The sequence below is a fragment of the Aythya marila genome, assembly GCF_965140915.1.
Source record: "Aythya marila genome assembly, chromosome: 3".
Lineage (NCBI taxonomy): Eukaryota > Metazoa > Chordata > Aves > Anseriformes > Anatidae > Aythya > Aythya marila.
In genome coordinates, this window is record NC_139044.1 from 53,048,508 (window position 1) to 53,072,898 (window position 24,391).

The 24,391-nt window shown below is 37.1% G+C and overlaps 1 protein-coding gene across 2 annotated transcripts in view; it reads right to left on the reverse strand.

The window, feature by feature from the left end:
- The window catches only part of RGS17 (regulator of G protein signaling 17), a gene marked incomplete at both ends in the record, with an annotated part of 29,616 nt that extends 10,459 nt beyond the window's left edge, over positions 1 to 19,157 (reverse strand). For both annotated transcript variants that reach the window (XM_082757317.1, XM_082757316.1), the window contains one exon: positions 19,039 to 19,157. In XM_082757317.1, coding sequence (XP_082613443.1) covers positions 19,039 to 19,157 — 119 coding nt within the window. The remainder of the gene's footprint in view (positions 1 to 19,038) is intronic.
- Positions 19,158 to 24,391: the final 5,234 nt, after the last annotated feature.

Sequence of the window (24,391 nt, forward strand, 5' to 3'; positions counted from 1 at the left end):
TGTTTTTAGAGAAAATAGTGGGATTTAGAAGACCAACATTTATTTATTTAGCTATATTAATCACCTGTTAATATCCGTGTTCAGAAATTAAATAGTTGCTCTGTTGAGTAATTACTTTAATAAAAAAATACTGCAGCCCACTGGTGCACGGTGAGGTAAAAAAGGCAAGCTAATAGGATAAAATCATCAAGAGAGTTGGAGCAATTTAAGAGCAAGGACCTCACTGCCTGTCCTTCAAGGTGTTTCCTGCCAATGGTTTTAGCTTTTTTTAAAAGCTGCTTAATTTCTCTACTGCTGCACTCACCTATACTGCCACTAAGAAACTGAAAATTAGTTAGAGCTTGGACCTAATCTTTCATTCTGTGTATATCCAGTACATGAATAGCCTTTCACTGTTTTCCAAACATCAGATTCTTATATACCAGTAGCCGAAATCTGGTAAATCAATGAAATTACTGTTACGGCAAGAAAATTGCCATGGTGACAGGTGCTAAGACTGATACTCTGCCAGTGCATGGCTACCACTAGTTACTGTTTACTCAGGTATTTTCTGGGTTATATGCATCATATGCAGTATATTATCCCAGTATTTTGCAATTATATCTGACACTGAAGGCTGACAATTAAAGCCTGTCCTCTTAGTGGCATTTATTGTGTTGCCATGAAGATAAGGAGTAGAAATCAAACTGGGACATTGTACACTTATTTGGTGGGCTGATGGCTTGCCATTCAGGAGATCAGTGCTCAATTTCTACTTCTTTGCTGATGATTATATTTTGGCCTAAATCTGTGCGTGTAATGCAGTAGGGCCATGATCCTTTTAGTCACTGCTGTAACACAACTGCTTTTTTTATTTCAGCCCAAAGGCCACATAAGTCAGTTGCACACATATAATCTAAAGGCAGAATTTGGTTTCCAGGTGAAAATCAATATTCATTTCAGGGCCTCTGGATAACAGATGAATGTTCTGACATGTTTCACTGGTTTACCCTCTGAAAGACTATATCTTGCTGGCACTACTTTTCACCTATCCTACTCCTAGGAAATTTTGTTACCATTGGATTAAAAGACAAAATATTTTTAGGTCTTAGGTGCAAGACCCAGGAAGGATTGTTTTGATGCTTGAATCCAGCTTCCAGTTTAAGCAAACTATATGCGGGACTACCATAATTTAAATAATAGTGAAATAATAGGGATTGTATCACTAGAATAGCGATACATAGAATAGTGATTAGTGAGGTGTAGATTAAAAGAAAAGGTGTTTTGGGTTTTTTTTGTGTGTGTTTTTTTGTGTGTGTGTTTTTTTTTTTTTAAGGAAAGGAAAGGAAAGGAAAGGAAAGGAAAGGAAAGGAAAGGAAAGGAAAGGAAAGGAAAGGAAAGGAAAGGAAAGGAAAGGAAAGGAAAGGAAAGGAAAGGAAAGGAAAGGAAAGGAAAGGAAAGGAAAGGAAGAATGAGATAAAGATGTATTTGAGATTTCAAAATTCCACTGGCAGACAATATATTGTGGCCCTTTACCTGACAATGTTGAGAAACTCAGGTCGAAGTTGCCAAACAGATTTAGCCATTAAATATTTTTTTCAGGATGGTCTGGAGGAGGAGAAGCCATTTGCTAAACCAGGAAGTTAGTAGATTCATTGAATGGTTTGAAACACCCTCACTGTGGGACTGCTGTGGGGTCTTTCAAGATGTTCTGGTGAAATGATTCCACTTGGTAAAAATAAGAGGTTACATGATGTGGAAATAAGAGACTCTTAATGGCAAAACATTGCATAATGAATAATTATATTTTATATAAAGTACAATATTTTTATACCATTGAGGGGAGAGCCTGAAAACAAGAACATATGATCACTGAATTTTCCTGAAAAGAGGAAAATGTGTTTTTGAGTACTCTGCGACAAAGATGGGCAGTAATCCTAGATCTCTGCCCAGCTGGGTAAATACCTTCACTCTTCAGTATAAAATGGTAGTTCCTTTTCCTGTCTCCAAACTCTTTGATTCCTTCACTTTTTTTTTTTTTTTTTTTTTTTTTTTTTTTTTTTTTTAATAAATGTCTGATATAAAACATGCCATATGAACAGAAATATATTTTTCCTGGGTTTAATTTGTATGGAGAAAAAGTGCATGCTGGTATCTCCTGCCATTTTTGATTGTGCATCAATCTGATTAGACTTTTTTTCAGAAGTTTAATTCAACAGTCAGTCATTGAAAAATCAGCATATTTGCACAGCTCTGTTCAGCTGCTGAGGCAGGCTCTAGTAGCAGTCAGAGATGGATGTGGTCTCATGATGCTGTATGGCAGTAAAAGAGACAACTATACTGGCACCCTTTAATTTCTTCATGAAACAAAGGATAAAGTTATTTTCTGACAACTTCTTTCTTCTGACAGATGGAATATTGAAACTTGAAGGCAGTGAAAACTATGCAGGGTTGTGTTTATGACCAGAGGAGTATAATGATTTTACTATATTGAATAAATCAATAAAAAGGAAAAATAACTGCAATATATTTGTGATCCATTTGTAAAGAACAATGAAGCTATGTTAATCTCAAAATAACTTAGGCAGAGCCTAGTCAGTAATGCTATCTTCTATCTCCCATTTAATGTTGCAAAAATAGGTATTTGTCAAAAGAAATTTAAGAGTTTGTTGTTGTTTTTTTGATTTTTGGTAGCTGAGGAAAAGATGTTTCAAAGTTAGGAAGGGTTCATTTTTGATACAGTAAGTGAAAAAAGTCTAGAATAATTAGTTTGAGAAAAGCTTGAACTAGGGTAATGGATTTTATGAAGAAGTAATGCCCTGCACTAGATATTTTCATAGGGGATGCATGAGCCATCAAAGCCATGTCTTATCTCTGACCTCTTGAGAATTTATATTCTTGTCAGAAAGAATTGCAAGACAGGCATTTAGATTGTTGTAATACCAATATATGCAAAGCATAGAAATGCAGAGCAACATTGATTGTCTGCAAGAAACTGAAGTGGAAACGGTGATCAAGAGCTTTGGGAATCATTTACAGAATGATTACAGGCGATCAGAATCCAGTCTTAACTGAGGCAGCAGAACATGATCATCTTTGTCCAAAGGTAAAGCAGGAAAAAAAAAAAAAAGAAAAAAGTGAAGGAATTTATTTTAGAATTAGTGTCCTTCCTAGTTATTTAATAAAATAAGATTTACAGATCTACATTGAATTCAGTGAAGAAATATAGGATGTAAAATTTTATGTTGAATAAATGTTAGAATCTTAGAAAAAAATAGCTACATCCTATTTGAGGCAATGAATTGTCTCATGCTTTAAACTAAATGAGGGAGATTGTGTCTAGTAGACTGCCAGAGGAAAGGAGGAAAGCAGCCTGTTGGGAAAAAGCCAACAATTACCATAAGGCTATAATCAGCCTACTTGGCAGTGTCCACTGAAACTATAAACTCCTTTCAAAAAGTCCAGGTACCTGTGGTGCTAAGTTTCCTGAGTGCCAGAGTTATATTTGCCTTAAGTGAAAAGATGGCGCAAGAGATATGTATGATACAAATTGTTTCTTGAAAAAAAATAATAATAATGATAATCAAAACAAGCCTACACTCTACCTTGGACACAGCTATTTTAGAGTGAAAAAAATGTATCTGCAAGGAGAATTGAGGTCTCATTCTGCAAGCTTACTTCATATAAGAAAAAAAAAAAAAAGTAGTAGTTTAGTTTTGTTTTTAAATAAAACAGGTATTTGCAAGGTTCAAAGGTTCTCTCATCCTGGAGATTTTATATTGCAGCTAAAAAAAACTCTAATATTTCAAAGCTTCAGAACTTCAGTGAGGGAAAGGAATGTGCAGTCACAAACTTCCAAGTTCATGTGTTCTGTTTAGTTCAGCTTGCACCATGATTGCAACATTCTGACCTGTAACCATAAAAGCCACAATGATAACTAGATGATAACTGATTACTGGCTTTTTTTTTTTTTTTTTCCCCTCCTTATAGGTCACAAAAGGTAAAATTAAAATGAACCAGATGATAAAATAGATACTTTCTTTCTTCCAATGGCTAGAACACATTAAATTTCTCCCTTTCCAATTTTCCTTGGTGGTATTTTTTCTGTTTGATTCAGATTGGTATGTTGTAGTGTGGTGTACTTCAGATTTTTTCTCTTTTTCCATCTCTTTGTTTGAAGAACATACAGCTGAGATACGGTATGTAACAGACGGCTAGGCACTTGTGTGTGCTGCGAATGAGCTTTCAACTGAAAAGCTTAGTGCCTGCTCAAGATCCAGTAATAGTAAATGCAGGCAGACTTCTGGCTCCCATATGCATCTTTCGGCATACTGTAGATCCTGGGGGCCAATGGAAAACTCAACATGGAAATTTTCTGGTCGTATTTTCGCTAATAGGTACAGAAGTTGTTTTATAGTCCTACTATGTTTCATGTTCTACTGTGGTGTGGTAGGGAATACAGCTGACTGGCACTGAGTTTGTGTTGGGTATAAATTGACAGTTGAAGATAATTTACTTCTGAATTTGATTTTAAACACGTCATTTTCCACAAAACAGCATTACTGAAAAAGTAAGTTTCAGATTCATTAAATTTCATAATTTATTTTGATACTCTTAAAATCATTTTTCTTTAATTATACAGTAATCTGTAGCTTTGGTTTCATTCACTGCTAGTAGGTGCTAGTTACTGTGTAAAACTGCTAGTTACTGACAACAAACTATTCATTTATATTTATTTCCAGCTTTAATCAAAATTATGTATTTAATCAAAAATACATTTAAATTAATTATTGTGCTTAGATTTATTAAAGTGCTTGACTTTTAAAAGCTCTTTAAAAAGTTACATTCTGTAATAACAGATTTTTTTTTTATTTTTTTTTTCCCCCAGTAATCTCTCTGATAATTAGAAAAGAGATCTTCTAATAAGAAAATAGTTAACAAGAAAATCCAAAAGCTATAACTCTTAATTTCATGATACATGGAGCCTACTAGTTTGTTATCTCTCAGAGTCCTGCTAATAATTTTTCACCTTCCATTAGAGTCATGTTTATGTTAAGCATTATTGAGAGAAGTTTGAAGAGCAATGCCTGAAAGAATCAAAATCCCCAAACACAACAAAAACTGCATTTGTTTCATGTGTTATTTTGAAGTATCCTTGCTTCCCTAAACCAGTCATGAGATTCCTAGACAAGTGGCTGTGAAGTGTGTGAAGACAGGAGTGAAGAGTTATCTGCATCCTTCCAATACCTAAAGGGGGCCTACAAGAAAGCAGGAAATGGACTCTGTCAGGGAGTGTAGTGACAGTAATGTACACTACTAAAGTGAGGAGTAATGGTTTTAAAGTATAAAAGGGTAGGTTTAGATTAGATATTAGGAAGAAATTATTTACTATGAGGTTGGAACAGATTGCCCAGAGAAACTGTGTATGCCCTGTCCCTGGAGGTATTCAAGGCCAGGCTGGATGGGGCTTTGAGCAACCTGGTCTGCTGAAGGTGTCCTTGCCCATGGCAGGGGCATTGGAATGAGATGGTTTTTAAGGTCCCTTCAAACTCAAAACATTCTATGATGATCTGTGGCCAAAAAATTCTGTGCCTACACACAAGTATCTTGGCCTGTTTGCTACAGTATCTCTAATATCTACAATGCAGCAGCAATCCAGATGTGACTAAGGAATTGCTGAAAATTAACCTGTGTTTGTTTCAGTGCTGCTTTTGCAGTGCTCTTTTTCTGTGTGAAGAGCTAGCTGCTTGTTTTGCAAGAAATTTGAGAGTTTAGAATGAAATACACTTAAAACACTGTAGATGAAGAGGAGGGGAGTCCTACCTTTCTTATGTAATTTTGAACTAAGGTATGTGAATGCTTTTCTTAAAAGGATTATCATAAGGTCAACCCTATTTTAATTCAGAAGCATGAACTTCCTCCTGAAAAATAAGAAATTTCTCAGTTTATCTGAGATTGTATATTTCCGGCATGCTTTGAAGGTGGGGGAGAGCAGGCTTTTCAATAGCAGTGCTTCCTTAATACCGTGCTGGATTCAGGGTAGTTGGTCAAAGTCATTACAGATGCAACTACAGACCATAAAAGAAAAAAGAGATCAGTAAAAATTAAGGTTTAAGCTATCTGCATCATCGCAGTCTATTAAGGTCTGGTCAGTTAAGGCATTTAGCTCTGTTCTGATGCTCTTACTTTTGCTATGCTACTCCTTAGTTTGAGTAAAAGTGGAATTGAAACCAAGTGATCTAGTGCTTAAGAGTATAATCATCTCTTTGTTAATGGGAAGTCTTGGACAAGATTTTAGAGTTTATGTAAGATCATTATATAAGGTTATTAAATTGCATCCCACATGCCACTGTGAAGGTAAATCATCCTTACTGAAAAATGAATGCTAAGCTAAAGTAAATCACAGAGGCTCGGTAAAATCAGTACCTAAAAAGGTTTGAGCAAATCTGCAGCACTCCACTTTATTCCCTTTTCAGTATATTTAATAATTTAAGATGTAACAGATCTAAAATCTGATAACTCTTTCTGTTCATAAGAGACAGTTGAAGTAATAGTCTCTTTTTAAAGCCATGAGCTATATCATCCTGCTGTATTTTCCATGAAAGTAGAAATCAGTATAAATTTGGCAGACAAAGCTTTCATATTTGTCCAAACTCTGCATTTTCCTATTTGAGCCCACAAATAATTTGAAAGCAAGGCCTTGTAGAATAAAAAAATCAAGTGTTGAGTTTGATTGTTATCAAAGATTTATATTTGCAGTTTGATTTTTGATTAAAATTTTCAACTGACTCTTTCTGAACATTTTTGTGGAAAACATTTTTTTTTTTTTTTCTGAACATTTTTGTGGAAAATGTTCAGAAGCAGTTTGATGGAGGAGAAGCTAACCTGCTACAAACCCCCTGACAGAAGGGACATACTCCTAAGATAACCACAAATATATCCACAACAACAAAAGTTTTGCAAACATTCAAGATCTGAGTTTAGTCTTTCTCCAGTCAAACACAGAATCACAGAACCATATCATGGCTGAGGTTGGCAGGCATCTCTGGAGGCCATCTAGTCCAACCCCAACTCAAGCAGGGACACCCAGAGGGGGCTGCCCAGCACCATGTCCAGGTGGCTTCTGAAGAGCTCCAAAGAGCCCCACAGCCCCACAACCTCTCTGGGCAACCTGTGCCAGTGCTTGGTCACCTGCACAGTACAGAAGTGCTTCCTGATGTTCAGAGGGAACCTCTTGTGTCCATTTCTTATTCTGAACCCTCTTGTTCTGGCTCTGGGCAACACTGAAAAGAGCCTGGCTCTGTCTTCATTGCACCTTCAGGTCTTTGCACACATTGATAAAAAAAGAGTAATTATATTTATATTTCAGATTTTTTTTTTTTTTTTTTTTTTTCAGTGAACGAGGGAGATATTCCCAGGGTCAATGAGAGTAAATTCAGGCTAAAGAATATGTGAAAGCAGTCTTGTCTTTTTTATGGACAGTCTTTCAGAAAGCCAAGGCTTGCTGAACTTGCTTTTCTCCTCTCTTCTTGTGTGACTGATTTAATCTACCTAGCTACAGATACCGCAGCTCAGCAGGCAACCAAAGGCAGATGGAAACTACCAGTGTGCACTGTACTTGAAATTCTGAAATAAAGGACAGTATCTTCCTCAAAGTTAGACTAGTACTGAGCAAAATTTGCAACTGTGCAAAACAAAAAAAATGTGATTTCCTAAACTCTCCTTTATTTTTTTTTATTTTTTTTTTATTATTTTTTTTTTCTCAGAGGTATTTTGTTCTTAAAATCTTTAAGAAAAATATGCTTTCTGGTGGATTCTACTGCAAGGAGATTATATTACTTTTACATAATGGTAGCCACACCAGAAGCTATTACATCTTTTGGGAACTTTGAGTCTCCTCTAGGATCAATTTTTTACATTTTTTGGTCTCACATAAAGAATGTAACGTCTGTATACATAACAAATCCATTGATTCAATTTGACTAAGTTCCTTTACCACTGATTCTTAATATAATTACTCTGGCTTTGTTTTGTTACAGTAGGGTTGTTTTTTGCTTTAGGCAAGATTCAACTTAAGGGTGTATTTCTCTTGTCAGGTCACCCAACAGCTCACTAGTCTGGCTGTCAGCTTCATTCCTTCCTTCCGAATAAGACTACCATTCATATCCTGTTTTGTACAATGGATACGTCTAATTACTAGACAATCTGCAGTGTCCTCACTCCTGGCTACAGCTATTTTGCAAGCAATTCCTTCATATACTTGACACAATTAAAAGTGGCAGTCGTCTAGTGTTCAAAGAAATAGAAATTATGTGAGGGTAACTGGATGAATAAAAGCCCTCCAATCCATTAGTAAGCAAGTCTAATAGTCTCAGTTTATTCAGATAAATGAGTCTAGTCTTGATTTCAATAGTGTTTTTGATTATTTTTGTTTTAAAGGGATGAAAATAGCAGCAACAGTAAAGAATTCACTCTGACTAGGGTCGCTCCTTTGCTTCTGTAGATTTAGTGGCTGTTTCTAAATGGGAGAAGGTGCATTGGAGCATTCATACTAAATTCATAATTTTTCATAAAGTGTTTTACAATTCTTCAATTATAAAGAGCTTTATGCATTTATCAAGTGGAATTCCTACCATGAGGCTTATGAATAGCTTATTTTATTTATGAAATTAACATGGGCCAAACTAGTTTATACTTATCCATGCTACAATCGTATACGATGGGGATCTTCCACTTAATGTTTGTCCACCTAAGAAGCTGGAATTACAACTGTCATGCCAGTCTGTATTTAATGCAGACAAGCTTCTCTTTTGATGGGTGCCAACTTCTGGGGTCCAGATATTGTTAAACAAATTGCTGAGCTGACAAGCGCTTTCAACGAATACCAAAAGGAACTGTAAAGAGCAAAAGGAATATCCATTGCTCCATAATGGGTGTTCAGTATCTGCCAGTATCAGGCCTAAATCAGCTACTTTGGAAGAGCCAGGATTACCATCTAGACCAGTAAGTGTGCTATGAAATTATTAAGAGTGACTAGACAAGATTCTCATCTTCTTTGCCTTTCTGCCTCCCATAATGAATATCTGACCCACTTTCAAGTGCAAGGATTTCCATCATGTAAGTTTTATCTACTAGAGGTGCAGACTCATTTCCATGATATTTTTTTTCTCATTTTTTCTCTTAAAAGCGCTAGGCATTTATTTCTGTTTTAACTGACATTTTAAACCGATTTGGAATGATACATGGTTAAAAAATAAGCCATCATAAGATGGAAATTTTGCTGCTAACAGATTTAAGTAGCCTAATATTTTTCCCCTTCCAGCTCAGAACTGCAGGCTGCATTTATTCTTGCAGGGGTTGGGAGAGTTCTCTGGCACTGAGGCTTACTGACAACCCATAGCTCAAAATAAAGACCATATCCAAAACAGGGGTGGGTTCTGCACATGCAATAGGTCTCTGTCTGTAACTGTGCCAAAACTGTCAGGGAGGTACCAACTGCTAACAATTTAACAGTATGGCTGATTGCTTGAGCCCATACTGGCCCCCGGACCTGTTTAGTTTGCTAATATAGATGCAGTCAATGTGTTTAATTTGAGTAAGATTTTGTTGGCTTTGTTTTTGCATTTAAATATTTAAGCCCTTCTTACACTGCATGATGAATAAAGCTCTGAGTATTTGCAATGTCACTTTTGCTCCTTTAAGATGACACCATCTATAACAAGCCTTAGTTGAGCTTGTATTTTGATCTCAGACACATTTTGATCTTTCACATCTTCATTTCTGTGTTCTTCCACAGACTCCTATGTTAATGCATCCTTCTTTAAATATATAATTGACAAATTTTCTATAAGGAAAAAAAAATAATTAAAACAAAACAAAACATCTGGGTAGATTTCAAAAGCTCCATACTCCTAACAACTGAAGATCACCAAAACTGTAACACAAACTGGACTCAGGCATCCTCAACAATCATTCCTTTCCTTCCTTCCTTCCTTCCTTCCTTCCTTCCTTCCTTCCTTCCTTCCTTCCTTCCTTCCTTCCTTCCTTCCTTCCTTCCTTCCTTCCTTCCTTCCTTCCTTCCTTCCTTCCTTCCTTCCTTCCTTCCTTCCTTCCTTCCTTCCTTCCTTCCTTCCTTCCTTCCTTCCTTCCTTCCTTCCTTCCTTCCTTCCTTCCTTCCTTCCTTCCTTCCTTCCTTCCTTCCTTCCTTCCTTCCTTCCTTCCTTCCTTCCTTCCTTTCTTTCTTCCTTCCTTTCTTTCTTTCTTTCTTTCTTTCTTTCTTTCTTTCTTTCTTTCTTTCTTTCTTTCTTTCTTTCTTTCTTTCCTTCCTTCCTTCCTTCCTTCCTTCCTTCCTTCCTTCCTTCCTTCCTTCCTTCCTTCCTTCCTTCCTTCCTTCCTTCCTTCCTTCCTTCCTTCTTTCCTTCTTTCCTTCTTTCTTTCTTTCCACAGAAACAGTCAAGCTGTGCTCTAGTGACAGAAAATCTGTCCTGACATTATGAATCTTCCTTCAGACACCATTCTGCAGACATCAGGCTGAACAGCATTTTGGCACAGGCAGGTGGGAAATGGGCATGAGTGGCAAGGAAGAGCCAAGATGCTGATGCTCTGAAGCTATCCATCTCTTAAACAGCCTCCAAGAAGACAAGCTGCTGTACCCCAGTGGAGGTGATTCTACCTTCACTTTCTCCTCCTGTAGTCTCCTCAAGAGCAGCTGTCCCTGAATACACCCTGCATGCTGTGCCAGGACAGAATCAAGATCATTTTCTAAAGTTAACTAGATTTAGTCTGCTTTTTCCTTCTAAGGAGCTACTATCAGTGTCTTATGTATTGCTGAATTAGAATGAGCCTTCTGTAATCCCAAATCCCCTCTGAACATGTTCTGATTGTTCTGATTTTTTTTTTATTTAATTCCATTTCCTTTGCAGAATTGTTTGCTTGAAATAGGACTATTTTCTGCAGTTAAACTCTGCTTTTTGATTGATAGATGTTTCTTATCTCAGCAATATTATGCACATAAGAATCTATGCATTTGGTTTGTGAAGCTTCAGAAACATTTATTAAAAATTTGCTAATAAAAATTAAACATTAAAAATTATGTTTATGTTCTACCATTCTCTAACCTGCTTGTGTTTTCACAGATGGGTAGAAATGTCACTATATTATTAATTTATTTTTTACTGTATTTTATTATTTATTTATTCATTTATTTTTATTTTTTTTTAAACTGTAATTATATGTATATGTAAATACATGAGCCTTCTCAATATGAAACAAACTTCATAGTTTAAGATATCAAAGACCTAATCTTGAAAGCTTGGCCAAGAGAACATAGAGCTGCTTTTGATGTTAATGAAGATTCCACCACTAGCTTGGGAGCAAAATTAACAGCCTGGATGCATGATAAGCTATTGCTCCATTCCTCACATTAGTCTTCTATTTTACAGTGGGGAGGAACAAAGTTATCTCATACCTTTGAAAGTAGAAACATCTGTCAATTTACATGGAGTTATGCTGAATTTATGGTGGTACATTTTTTTTTTCAAACCAGAGCTTTTGGCTAAAAATTCATTTGAAATAATGTGTATAAGCTGAACACGTGTGGTATCTTCTGTATCTTTGTTCTTCCACTCCAGCAGCACATTAGTGACTACCCCTTTGCAGACACTGGCAGAAATATATGCAGTGTGTGGCTTTCTGCTTTCTTCTAGAGAAACACAGGATTCTGTTCTACTTTACATGTCCCAGTGGGGCAGTGACCTGCACCAAGGCCACTTCCGTGTGGCAAATGGTCTGTTGAGACTCCTTGCTGCGGGAGTCAGTGTGTGGTCCAAGGCTGCACAATACCTTCAGCAACGGGCTTTGCAGGTAGGTGGGGGGAGGCTGAGAAGAAGACAGAGGGAAGATAGGAAGACAAAAGGTGATGGATGGAGTTGAAAATAGTGATTTCTGGGCTGCTTCCTCACTAGGGAAGATCAGATTAGCATTTCAGACCAGGGCTCCACAGTGATTGAGGCAGGCTTTCACATGAGATTTAACAAGTTAATTTTAAGTTTTCTGTAGTTGATTTTACTTTAAATTCTTTTGTCGTTGTTGTTGTTTGTTTGTTTGTTTGTTTGTTAAATTTTCTGTATTCCTTTCAGTTTGCTGTTAGTGTTTTGATTTCCTGCCTTGGCCTTTTGCTATCTAGACGTAGATGAAGGAAAAATTGTGAAGTTTGCTGCAGTTAGCATACCTGAAACCCAATCTGTCATATGTTCACACTTAATGGCATTATTTATGTAGAAGAAATGTGCTCCCCTCTTTCAAACAGTGGCATTTCACATCTGTTTCACAGAGAGGTGCAGGAAATGGTCAAAATCTTTCTCTGCTCACTGCCTCTGGAGCTCTGGGATTGGACCTGCCCCAAATCACATCTGAGATAAATTTGTGTTCCGGTTCAATGGGAGAGCAGACTTCCAGGAATTATTAGGCTAAAACTGACAATCTGGCACAGTGTCACTGAAGGGTACAAGCCCAGAAGTTGGCAGGTCAGACTGTGATGCCCTGGGAGAGCTGTGTAAACAAGCATGTACAGAGCCACCTGTCCCCCACCTGCCCTTAGGAATGAAGCATCCATAAAACTCCTGAAAAATCACTTGCCCATTTGAATTACAAAGCAGAGAGAGACCATTACATATCATACCCATTAAGAAGACAGGATTCTCTTCTTTGATTTTTAACTTCAGAGATCATCCCTTTCATTTGCTTTAAAGGGAAAAGATACGCGTTACCTCTCAAATATTAACACAGTTTATGAAAGTATGAAACTTGCCAGGCTGCTTTCTGTCATGGCCTCAGCACTCAGGATTGGTGGACTTAAAGATAAGGTGGTTTAAAACTAGTTTTCTAAAATATCACTTTCACTAGTATCTGTGACAGGTTATGTAATGGATTTTGTACAGCGTTAAATTCTACCTGTCAGGAAAACTAGTGCTTTTTTCCTCAGGAAGCACCAGTGCTGCCCATTGCAATATGATAACCCGAGGCAAAACAAGTGAGGCTGTCTCACAGAAGCATATAGAAAAAGTTCCTGTGCTAGCTAAGCCCACTACCCCTCAGGATAAATTATTCTGCAGGGAAGAGAGGGAATGTTTTCATCTTTGACCTCTGTAACCACAAATGATAAAAACTGAAGGAAGTTCTGTGATGTTTGAAAGTATAAAAAGATTCAGAATTGAACATCTTTTCCTGTTAAATATATACATATATTTAGAATATCACCTTCTATTTCAGTAAAATAGAGTGCAATAGTCTATGCTTCCATATTCTACACTACAGAACCATAATTCCCAGTACACTTTTACACATTTGCTTTTCTCAGGTCTGACATTTTGAAAAAATACAACATAGGGAGTTGGGTATATCTGATTGTGATGCTAAAAACTTTAACAAAATGCCAGAGTGTCTCTGCTTGTACCAGTTCCTCTCTAGTCTACTCCTAGCATAAGAGTTCTGCTGCAGACATGCTTGGGAAGTAGAATATAGATTTTAGCTTTTGCACACATTTCAGAAAATGTGGCTATAATTTATTGCATTACATTGTTGGGATTCTTTTGTTTGTTTGTTTTTGTTTCCATTCTTTCTTTGATTCTTTCCCCTCCAAATTTTCTTCCAGAATTAAAAAAGATAAAGCAGCCCTGACTATAACCCCCAGAGATTGCCTTGTGTAGAGTCATGCAAAGTTTAGACACAATTTTTCAGTGGCAAACTAACACCAAATATGCCAGAAAACAAGTATTCATCTCAAAGTACTATAGGTGGGAAGTACAGATTTTTATTTTTATTTATTTTTATTTTTATTTTTATTTTTATTTTTATTTTTATTTTTATTTTTATTTTTATTTTTATTTTTATTTTTATTTTTATTTTTATTTTTATTTTTATTTTTATTTTTATTTTTATTTTTATTTTTATTTTTATTTTTATTAGAAGGGAGAGGTTTCTTTCCAACACAACTCTTGTTTACTGCCAAGCTGGCAAATACCCTATCTTCCTCAAGATCTCTTGGGTGTGGGAAATTAGTCACAGAAAGGTCACAAGAAATCAAATGGCAGGCACAGATTTTGTATGGGTCACGCTGCTGGACATGGGAACACTTCTCCCTCTTCCACAAGTTCTTCAGCAACTGCTGCAGGTCTCATTAAAATTCATTTTAAGGAAAAGGCCATCCAGCTCAGATACATGAATCAGGCTACAGAAGTAGGTATGATTGTGTGATCAGCTTCACTCATCCCGAGAAAGCTTTGTCATGTCCCCCAGGCTCTCATACAGAAAAGGTCTGGCAGGGCACATATTGTCTTCTGGACCTTCTGTGTATGGTGAAATAAGATAGGTCTTATTAGGCATCAGGGTGTCCAAGAGCTTTGAAATTCACTGAGCACCTTATAAAAGGAAGAGAGGATAAAAAGCTGTGACTTCTCTGGGTGGGAGAAAAAAAGAGGAAGCAAAGTAAAATTGGCAGATAGCCAATATCTCCATGTTTGCATCTTGAGATTATTTTGAAGAATGTGATTTACAAATGTTAGCAACGGAGTGACTAGATTGATGTCTGCTCAGGAAGCTGAATTAGTGGACTGTTAAAGAAAGTGAAATAAAGGTCTTCCTCCACATTTACCTTGCCAGGCTGAGCTCAAAGCACTAAAGCCATAGCACTAAACACTAGTGCAGCTCTCTGAAGACAGTGAAATTGAGGAAATTGTAGATAGTCATTCGAGGACAGTTATGGCTACTTGAATCATTTAAGTTATACCTCATGAGGAAGCCTTTTCTTATCTCCTGTATGGGAATGGTGTTTTGTGGTGGCTTAAGACACAGGGTGAGATTCAGTTTAGCACCTTAGGTACCTAACTTGTACTTATATACTAGACACTTCAGTGAGGCAGTCCTTCCAAAGTAAGCACATAAGGCTTATATCTGGTCAACAGAGAGAAGAAGGTTTTATAGAAGGCCTTCAGAGGCATATATTATTTGCCTCTGAAGTAAATGGACGAACTTTTGCTATTGAGGACTTCTGAAGTACTGTATTTTTCCCACTAAGGAGGAACCACTTATGATTAGCTAGTCATACTCAGGAACCACCACTTAAAGGCTTAAAGTAGTTGAGCAACTTACTGACCATACCTATCAAAATAAAATGCCATCTTCTGGAATCTATTTATCTCCATCTTGGCAATCTGGGCGAACCCTGTTCCATCCATTTAAACTAAGCAATTTACTTTCATGACAATTATTTAAAATTTCAGGTTGGAAATCAGGAGAAATTTCTTCTCAGAAAGTGTAGTTAGGCATTAGAACAGGTTGCCCAGGGAGGTGGTGGAGTCTCCTTCCCTGGGGGTGTTTAAGGAAAGGCTGGACATGGTACTTAGTGTCATGGTTTAGTGGGTGATATTGGTGGTAGGGGGATGGTTGGGCCAGATGATCTTGGAGGTCTTTTCCAACCTTAATAATTCTATGATTCCATGATCTGTACCAATGGACATATTGGGTTTGTTTGGGATGGAGTTAATTGTCTTCATAGTAGATTGTATAGTGCTATGTTTTGGATTTGTGGAGAAAACAGTGTTGATAACACACCTACTGCTGAACAATGATTACACAGTCAAGGTTCTGTTTCTTACATTGCCTCACCAGCAAGTTAGTTGGGGCTGCACAGGAAGCTGGGAGGGGACACAGCCAGGACTGCTGACCCAAAACGACCAAAGTAATATCCCATACCTTATGACATCATGTTAAGCAATAAAACTGAGGGGAAGAAGGAGGAGGGGAGGACGTTTGTCATTATGGTGTTTATCTTTCTAAGTAACTGTTACACATGATGAGCCCAGCTTTCCTGGAAATGGCTGAACATCTGTCAGCCCATGGGAAGCAGTGAATGAATTCCTTGTTTTTCTTTGCTTGCGCATGCAGCCTTGTTTTACTTATTAAGCTGTCTTCATGTCAACGCACAAATTTTATGCCTTTCACCTTTCTAGTTCTCTCCCCAGCCACCTGGGAGGGAGGTCTGGGTGGGGCTCAGATGCCTTCTGGTATTAACTCACAATAATAGAAATGAGCTCCAGAAGTTTATTACGTTTAGGAAGGAATTATTAGAGAAAAAAAAAAAAAAAAAAGTTTGTAAAAATATGTACTGGATAATTTTGGGATTCAACCTGTTGCTGATAACAAGTCTCTGTTAGGCAAAGTATTATTTCTCCAAACAAAGGTGTGAATATTTGCCTATGCTGTTATGCAAACAGAAGACTTAATGCCTATTCTGATTTTAACACAGGGTAGAACAAAAGGAAACAAACATCACATGATTCACAAAAGATATTTTTAGAATTGGAATGATTTGTATGGAGATACGAACTACTGAACTAGCTCTTCACATAGACACAAGGGAAAGCTTTATGCTAAAATCTGCCCTCCTCCCTCCCCCCTTTTCTATGAATAGTGAGGAAGTTGTGGCATTAAACGATAGTGATATAAGAGCTGTCCCTCAGTTACGTAAGCTGGTGGAAAAACAGAAGAAAAACCTTCTTATCTTAATATTGACAGCTAAAGCATTATTATCACCATTAATAAAGCCAGCTACATTTCCAGACTGGTATCTCTTGAGAAATTCACGTTACTCAAAAATCCTTGTAGAACTAGGGAATTGCATTAGGTCCAGAGAACCTGTTACAATGATTGATTAAGCCTTCCTGTTACATGACCCTAGATAATTACCTACTGGGAATCATCTATATAATGAGTCACTAGCAAAGTTTATGTGATTTTTTTTTTCTTTTTTTTTTTTTTTTCTTTTTAGGGTAAGTAACTGATGCAAGAACAGTAATTTGTACTCCACCTGGACAGCTCAAATTCACCAAACAAATTTGGCACCAGAACCAATTACTTCATTTTAACTCAGATTCGGAAGTATTTCATGCTGTCTTTTTCAAAATTTGTCTCGTCTCTTCTCTTTTGGGGTTTCCACTGTAGAATCACAGAAGATAGAGCTGGAAAAAGACTTATCATCTATTTTATCTCTTTGATTTTAGAAAATACAAGGGATATCACTACCTCCTTTGATTGCGTGTTTTGCCTTAATTCAGAATATTAGCTTAAACTGACAGAATTTCTGCATGTTCAGTGTAATCTACATTATCAAAAAAAATTTATAATACCCAAACCCTACCATTCAACATTCCCTTCCTCCCCCCCCCCCCCCCCCAAAAAAAAAAAAAAAAGACAGAATATCAACAACAAAAACTAAATACTAAATACTTCCAAATACTCAAGCATTTGGAAGGACGGAAGGACATCCTACAATTTAAAGCAAATACGTAATGGTATTGCATTCTAAGGTGTGGAGGAAGTTCAAGGAGCACAGAGCTCATGAAACATTGCAACAGAGTGCACCCATGGTACACCTATGTCTTGACTACTGCAACAGTTCTGGTCACACATCTCAGACGGGATAGTAAAAAAGGAACGATATAGAGAGAGACACAAGTAGTTGGATAGATAGAAGAGGATAAACCAAGGTCTGGGTCAATTTCTGTATCACAGAGATTATAGAGGAGACTATGTAAGAAAACACACGTCAAGGGGGATATGACAGAGCCTTTCTAACAAATGATCAACCTGAGTACAATTATTCACTGTTCCTTATAATCATAGGAGCAAGGAGGCATCAAATGAAATTATTCTGTAGCAGGTTAAAACAAATAAGAGGGGTTAATAATTTACGCAGAACAGAGGTCTGCTGTAGAATTTATTTCTATGGGAAACTAGATGCCAAAAGTTTAGGTGAGTTACAGAAGTAACTTCAGAAAATCATATGGCAAGGTAATAAAAGAAAATTCCATCAAGGGCTACAAAAACCAGGAAGTCCCTAAACTGCAGATTGCCAGAAGTTGTGAGTTTTGTTGGGGTAAACATGAGGATGTGGATGTTCACTTCTTTTATCCTTTCCTTCTAGCATCCACTACAGCATCCTGAGGTAGGATGCTGAACTAAATGGACCTTTGGTCTGTAATAGTGTAGCAAATCCTATATTGTGCCTTTGTCACAAGCAGAAGAAAACAGCAGCAAAACATCCTCCTGTTTCTTTCCATTAAAGGCACTTCTGCCCTTTTGCTGTATGGAATGAACACATTGCAAAGTATCTTTGTAAAAGCATGAGCACTCGTTCATCTTTGCTCCAAATATCCACTTACATGTATTTTTAAATGTACTGGAGCAAATAGCCTCTGATTTTAGATTGGAGCTAGAGGGCTGATTCAAGTGAAAATAACACAGATACACAGATGAATGGTCACTCCAAAGAGACTGAACTCTGTATGTAACAGGATGCACAGGCTCTGAGCACTGCAGGTCAATTTCTTTTTCTTTCAACATTGACTGTGTTCATGAAAATAAGAAGTAAAGACTTAATGTTTTTCAAGACACTGAAAATTTTAAGCTATTTTTGAAACTGTCTTTAATTCTTTGACTTTCCAAACCAACACATTGTTCAGGAACAGACAGGCAACCATAATTACTGAGCCTTTTTTTTTTTTTCATCAAAATTTTGACACACCAGTTAAAAGGTGAGGTAGAATTCAAGGCTTATGATTTCAGATTTACAGAATATATATATTTTAACAACTAAGAAGTAATAAAACTCCCCCCCCCCCTTTTTCTTCCTGAATGAAAAGAACTACAATATCAAAAGTACGAGCAGAAAAAGTCCCAACACTTTGAACACAATATATAAAACGTTCATCATGAAGTCTCTCACATACAAGTTTCAGGGGTGAAATTTTCTTATTTAGTTATGATTTTGATAGGGTAAATATATCTTGAATGTACTATTCTTTCATCTTCCCCCTCACAAGGTGTCCAATCAAATCAGGGAATTATTCAATTTTATTTTATTTTTGTGCATGTGAAATGTTTAAATTGTGCCTCTTGGCAGAAATCCTCTCCCAGAAGTTTGCATGTTCCCAGTACTTGGCTCTTTCCATTCTCATTGTTTACCTGTGGTGGATATGGAACCAAATATACTACAGGACATACCATGAACAGCTGCAGCAACAGCACCAACAAAAGCAACATGTGTTGTTGGGCCTTTGGTTTCCAGGTGCTTGAGACACAGCTGATGTTCCTTCATTTTGTGACTGCTGCCTCTTTCTCATTTCAGCTACTTCAGTGCCCAAGTGGCTATAAGAACACAGACATAAGAGATGTACAGAATTACTACAGACCGTCATAAAGTACATTCACATTTCTACAATAACCTCTAATTCTACTGGTTCTCACAGCTTGTGGCAATGAAAGCACATGGCCATCAACTTTGGTGGCCAAGTCATAGTTCTCCTGTGATAAAAGCAGTTTCCAGAAGACCACATTTTGGTGACAAGTTTATGCTACTGTGCTTTCAAATCACATCTATTATCACTTTGAGTGGACTAACAGGACTGTTATTACCATGCTGAACACCAAGCTACACAGCTTGGATAGCACTTGGTAAGGACTGAGTCGTTCATTACCATATGACTATCACTGCTTTTTCCGTTTTACTAAAAATATGGCAAAATGGTTATATACTTCAAACATGAGCTGGAAAGTGATCTTTATTTTTTAAGCCAGTACTGACTTCGTTGGTCAATGTTGGACCAGAGAAATCAATATAAGTGTTGTAAAAGTCATGGGCAGCAATAGCTGTCTGTAAATAACAAGCCAAGATTACTATGTGTCGTAACTGAGATGTTTGCTACTTGAGAGCTATTTTCTGTAAATAATAGGAATAATATTTATTTACAAAATACTTTTTCAGCTTTGGGACTATTTTCTGGTGACAGATTTTCTTTTGCTCATTGCCAGTCCTTCCTAAATTTTATTAGGCCAAGATATTTTTCTTTCCAGTGACTTGCACTATGCAGCTAGAAGTAATATTCCATGCATTACTTAGTTTTCAAAAGAAGCTATAACTTTACTGCCAGGTTATGTTATTTAGGAAGGTTTAGATGCCAGAGTCCTTCTAATGGTTCATGTCTTCCTTGTACAACTATTGTTTTCCCAGAATAAGAGTAAATGCAAATTAGAATAAATTTGGTACTTCTGTCTCTGAAAAAGTGCAAACATTTCAGTATGGAGAGTGTTAAAGTGTTAAACAGAAGTTTAACAGTGTTAAACAGAAGTGGATTGAAGAGGGCCTGGTATGAGCAGCACATTCTCTGCTCTTTGCCCTCAGGCCTCCTGTTGCAGCCAGGAGTGCTGTGGAAAGTCAGGCTCTGGTTAATTTGCCACCTGTGTACATGATGCACAGGTAATGGAGAGATGTCTGTACTCCCTCTACATGCATTCAAAGAGCAGCTTTAAGAATTTGCATTTTACATGATTTCTAAAACTCCTGAATTTCTTCTGTAAAAGTGTACTTATAGATAAGTTACACACAACACCTTGTAGCAAGAACATTAAGTCTCAGAGCTTGAACCCATGCTGCAAAACTCAGGGTTGGTGCTCATTTTAGTGTCTTGTGCAGCTAACTTTTTGGTATATGTTGAAAAACTGAGTCATTTCAGTGTTTTGGTTAAACTGAACAATGAACAGCCATTTTATATTTGTTTCACATAAAATGGTTTTGATTTAAGTGGAATTAAATTCCCACCACTTTGGGGATTTTCAGGAATACTTTCAGAATTTAAATACCTGTTTATGCTATTGATATTACTTCTTATGGTTTATAGTTGCTGAATTCTTGAAGATTAGAATTACATTTAAATATATATATCTATAATCTATTGTAAATATGTTGTTAACATGGAATACTTTGATAAAATTGAAAGAATGACCATATTTCTACAGTAGATAGGAAGGAAAGGAAAGTTGCAGCATAATGTGTAGCTTAGACAGTGACAGCATGGAGCCACTTTCTCCAAATTACAGTGCTGAACTTCTGCTGACTATGCATGATGTAGTTAAATTATTTCATAAATAGCTGTGCCATGCTGTGAATAGTACTTACTTCAGCAGGTGCAATGACTATGGGTAAAGAAATTAAAGCCAGATATTTTCACAGGGAACATTTGCTTCTTACAAAATAGAGATTCTTAAAATATTTCTACATAATCATAAAATGTATTAGTTTCAGAAACCAGTGAGATTACCCATATTTAGACATTTATAGGGCTGTAATATTGAAATGAAAGCAGCCCATGTGATCAATCTCTATACCTGATATCATGCATTTTTTACACAATTTTAGCTACATATATAAAATATACTATTACCTTTGTTGAAAAAATGGCTAGAATCTCTTTCACTATAAATACAAGTTGGCAGGATAAAGGTTAGCCATGCAGACATAGTGATGACTGTTGTGACTTTTTTGTACTTTCACAATAACTAACACAGCACAAGATGCTGCTGCTACTAAGATAGATGACCCTCTGCCTTTGCTTCTGCTGAGCTCACAGCCTCTCATTCCCTTGCTTGAGCTGTCCCATTCTCTGTGCAGGCAGCAGCATTTGTGCAGGCAAATTCACTTGGTGAATTGGATAAAACAGTAGACATGATTAAAAATTAATATAAAGGGGGTGGGAAATAAATTTAACTTTGTTCAGGTCCAAGTTTTGTTCACCTTGGGAAGATGTGAATACCTGGGGTGGAGCAAGGAAGGAAACAGAGCAGTACAGCACAAACATAAAGAAGGGGAAGTGAGAGTGGGGACTGCTGCTGACAGTCCTTGCTTATGCTGACATGAAATTATGGTGAAACTGATGGGAGATGTTCTGCTGCATAAAGGTAAAATCCATAACTTTAATTCCCAGTTCACAACCATGTCTGGGGACAGAGGCAGAAATGTGATTTCACAGGAGTGGTTCAGTGTCCCCAGCCCTGCCCAGCAACATCTACCATTGAAACTTCTTCAGTGTTCACCATTTGATATGGACTGCAATGGCCAACCTTGTCAGAGATTTGCAACTCTGGCAGTATATGGTAACAACACAAGAGCTGTGAGGAAATGTGCCTTCACTGCAGACTATTTCAGGAGGCATGGTTTCCTCCAAGGCTACTCATAGCCTACAGACTAGCCAGTCACTAGAATGATACTACGTGCTTTACTATGCTCTGGCTCTGCTCTGGAGTTTGAGGAGGGACATGACCCATCCTGTTCCTTACCATGCAGTCTCCAATCTGAAGTCTATGAGAAATACAAGAAATCCACCCTGCTGTGCAAAACAATAATATGTTTACTGAGGATGAACGAGGATAGGTGGAAACTTTAGTTTCATGCTGATTTTATTTTAATGTTCCAGGTTGAATTTGCGAATATCAGATGTCATCTATGGAAAACTGTAATTGATTCTGTTAGATTACTTAGGATTCAGAAACAGGAACATCCTAATTCTTGGCTGTATTGACAGACTGAACCACAGATAGAGGATTTATATTTGGCGCCTTGGTCCAAGGTATGAAAAAGGAATTTAGAATCTTTAATTCAGCAATTAAGTCTAATGAGATAAACTGTTTTTCTGAAACCAAGTGTGAAAGTTAGTGCATAACTACAAAGGAGTAGAATACTGTGAAAAGATATTGAGCACACCTTATAGGATAGTAATACAAAATGTATCTACTATCCCCAAGACTTTTACCTTTTAGGTTTTTCAACATTTTCATTCTTCTCTAGCTTGACAATAATACCTGGTTGTGAAGGTGGACCTTTGTCCAGTAGAAGTATTATTTTTCCTTGATACTCTATATGATCTCTCAGACCATCATAACACAGGTTGAAGTTTCCTCTGCCAGTTTTACATCTGATTCTTTGCCTCCATTTCATGGCATAGTTTACTACTATTGTTATGATTTACCTTTGTGTTGATCAGAAATCAGAATAGTATTCTATTTTGCTTGACTGACTCATTCTATTGGGGGTAAATAGGTATTATGGCCCTCTGAGCAATACCATAATCATGGAGGATTTAATTCTGCGCATCTGCTTCCCCTACCCTGCAGCTGAGGAAAGGAACCCCAGGGTATAGCAACTGTTTATTATACTTGTTACAGACAGGTAGTTCATATAAACTGCAAAGCAAGAATATTTCTATAGCCCTATGAACATCCTCAATGCTCCAGTGTAAGAGAAATATGAAAACTAAAAAACCCTTAGAAATTTTAAGTTTGGCGTAAGGCTTCCTGTCAGTTGTGGAACCATTGGCATAAGGATCTATTTCTGTTTATATGGTGTAATTACTACTTATTCCACTGGGTACTCAGGAGTAATTATTCGAGAAATTCCCTTGTGCACAGAAAGAGTATCTTAGGAAGAGAGCTCAAAAAGGAATAGCTGACAGAACATTTGGTTTATTACATTTATACCCGGGCAGTTCTATTGAATACTAACTGCAGTAATTTCAAACTCTACACAGTGCTTCTTGAAGATGAAAAGAAGGCAATTTCTGAATGTTTCCACCTCCCTATTCCTCCATCTTCTGTAGAACTTATGCTAAGCTTTCCGAATGGTTCCCCAAGAAAGTCCCAAGGTGTTCAACGCAGCACAGAACACAGTCTACATTATTTCAGTGACTGTAGTGAAGTCTATTTTCTGATTAAATAAGAATATATATATATATATTTATTTTCTTCTCTGACCTCAAAAGCCTGACATTAGTACCTGAAAATTACCTGAACTTTACTTTTGGCACTAACACATCCAGCCCTCTCTGCTAGTGTTGCAGCTTTCCCCTGCATATGACCCTCCTATAAGCATTTCTAATCTGAGGATTGAGAGGGCATACCATGGAGCGGTTCAGATGCTGGGAAGTCATAGAAGCATCTTGAAACTCCATTAGGGACAGATATTTTTTGATCATATCTTCTTGAGCCATTCCCTAATGTCTGTTTGGAAAAAGAGATATCATATAAGGGTGCAGATAAACACACACCATCATTTTCTACAGCAGGCAAGTGGTATTATGTCTTTTGTTGCAGGTAGGACACATAATGACTTAGCTTTCAGGACAGAATTGGAACAGAATCAGTTAGAGCAATCTGTCTTTTGTCAAACTTCTTCAATGGAAGAGAAAAAAAATCACGTTTCATCAGAAAGAAGCAGTCAATGACTTCAGGATATTGAAGGTGATTTACTCTGCAGGCTAGTAACCTAGCCATTAAAATACTTTCTTTGGGTGATCTAGCATATCAACTCTTCTGCATTGCTTTGCTTCTTTTAACGTTGATGATAAAGCACCAAAAGCTCAGCTGCATAGCTTGCATGAATTTAAACTTTTTATCAGTTTATACTAGCCCCAGATGCAACTCTACTGATGCTCACAGATGCTTGTGTTGTTCCTGAGATGCAAGAACAACCACCACACAGCAACAGCCTTTTATTTCTGCTGTCTTTATACTAGAGTGTCTTCAGTGT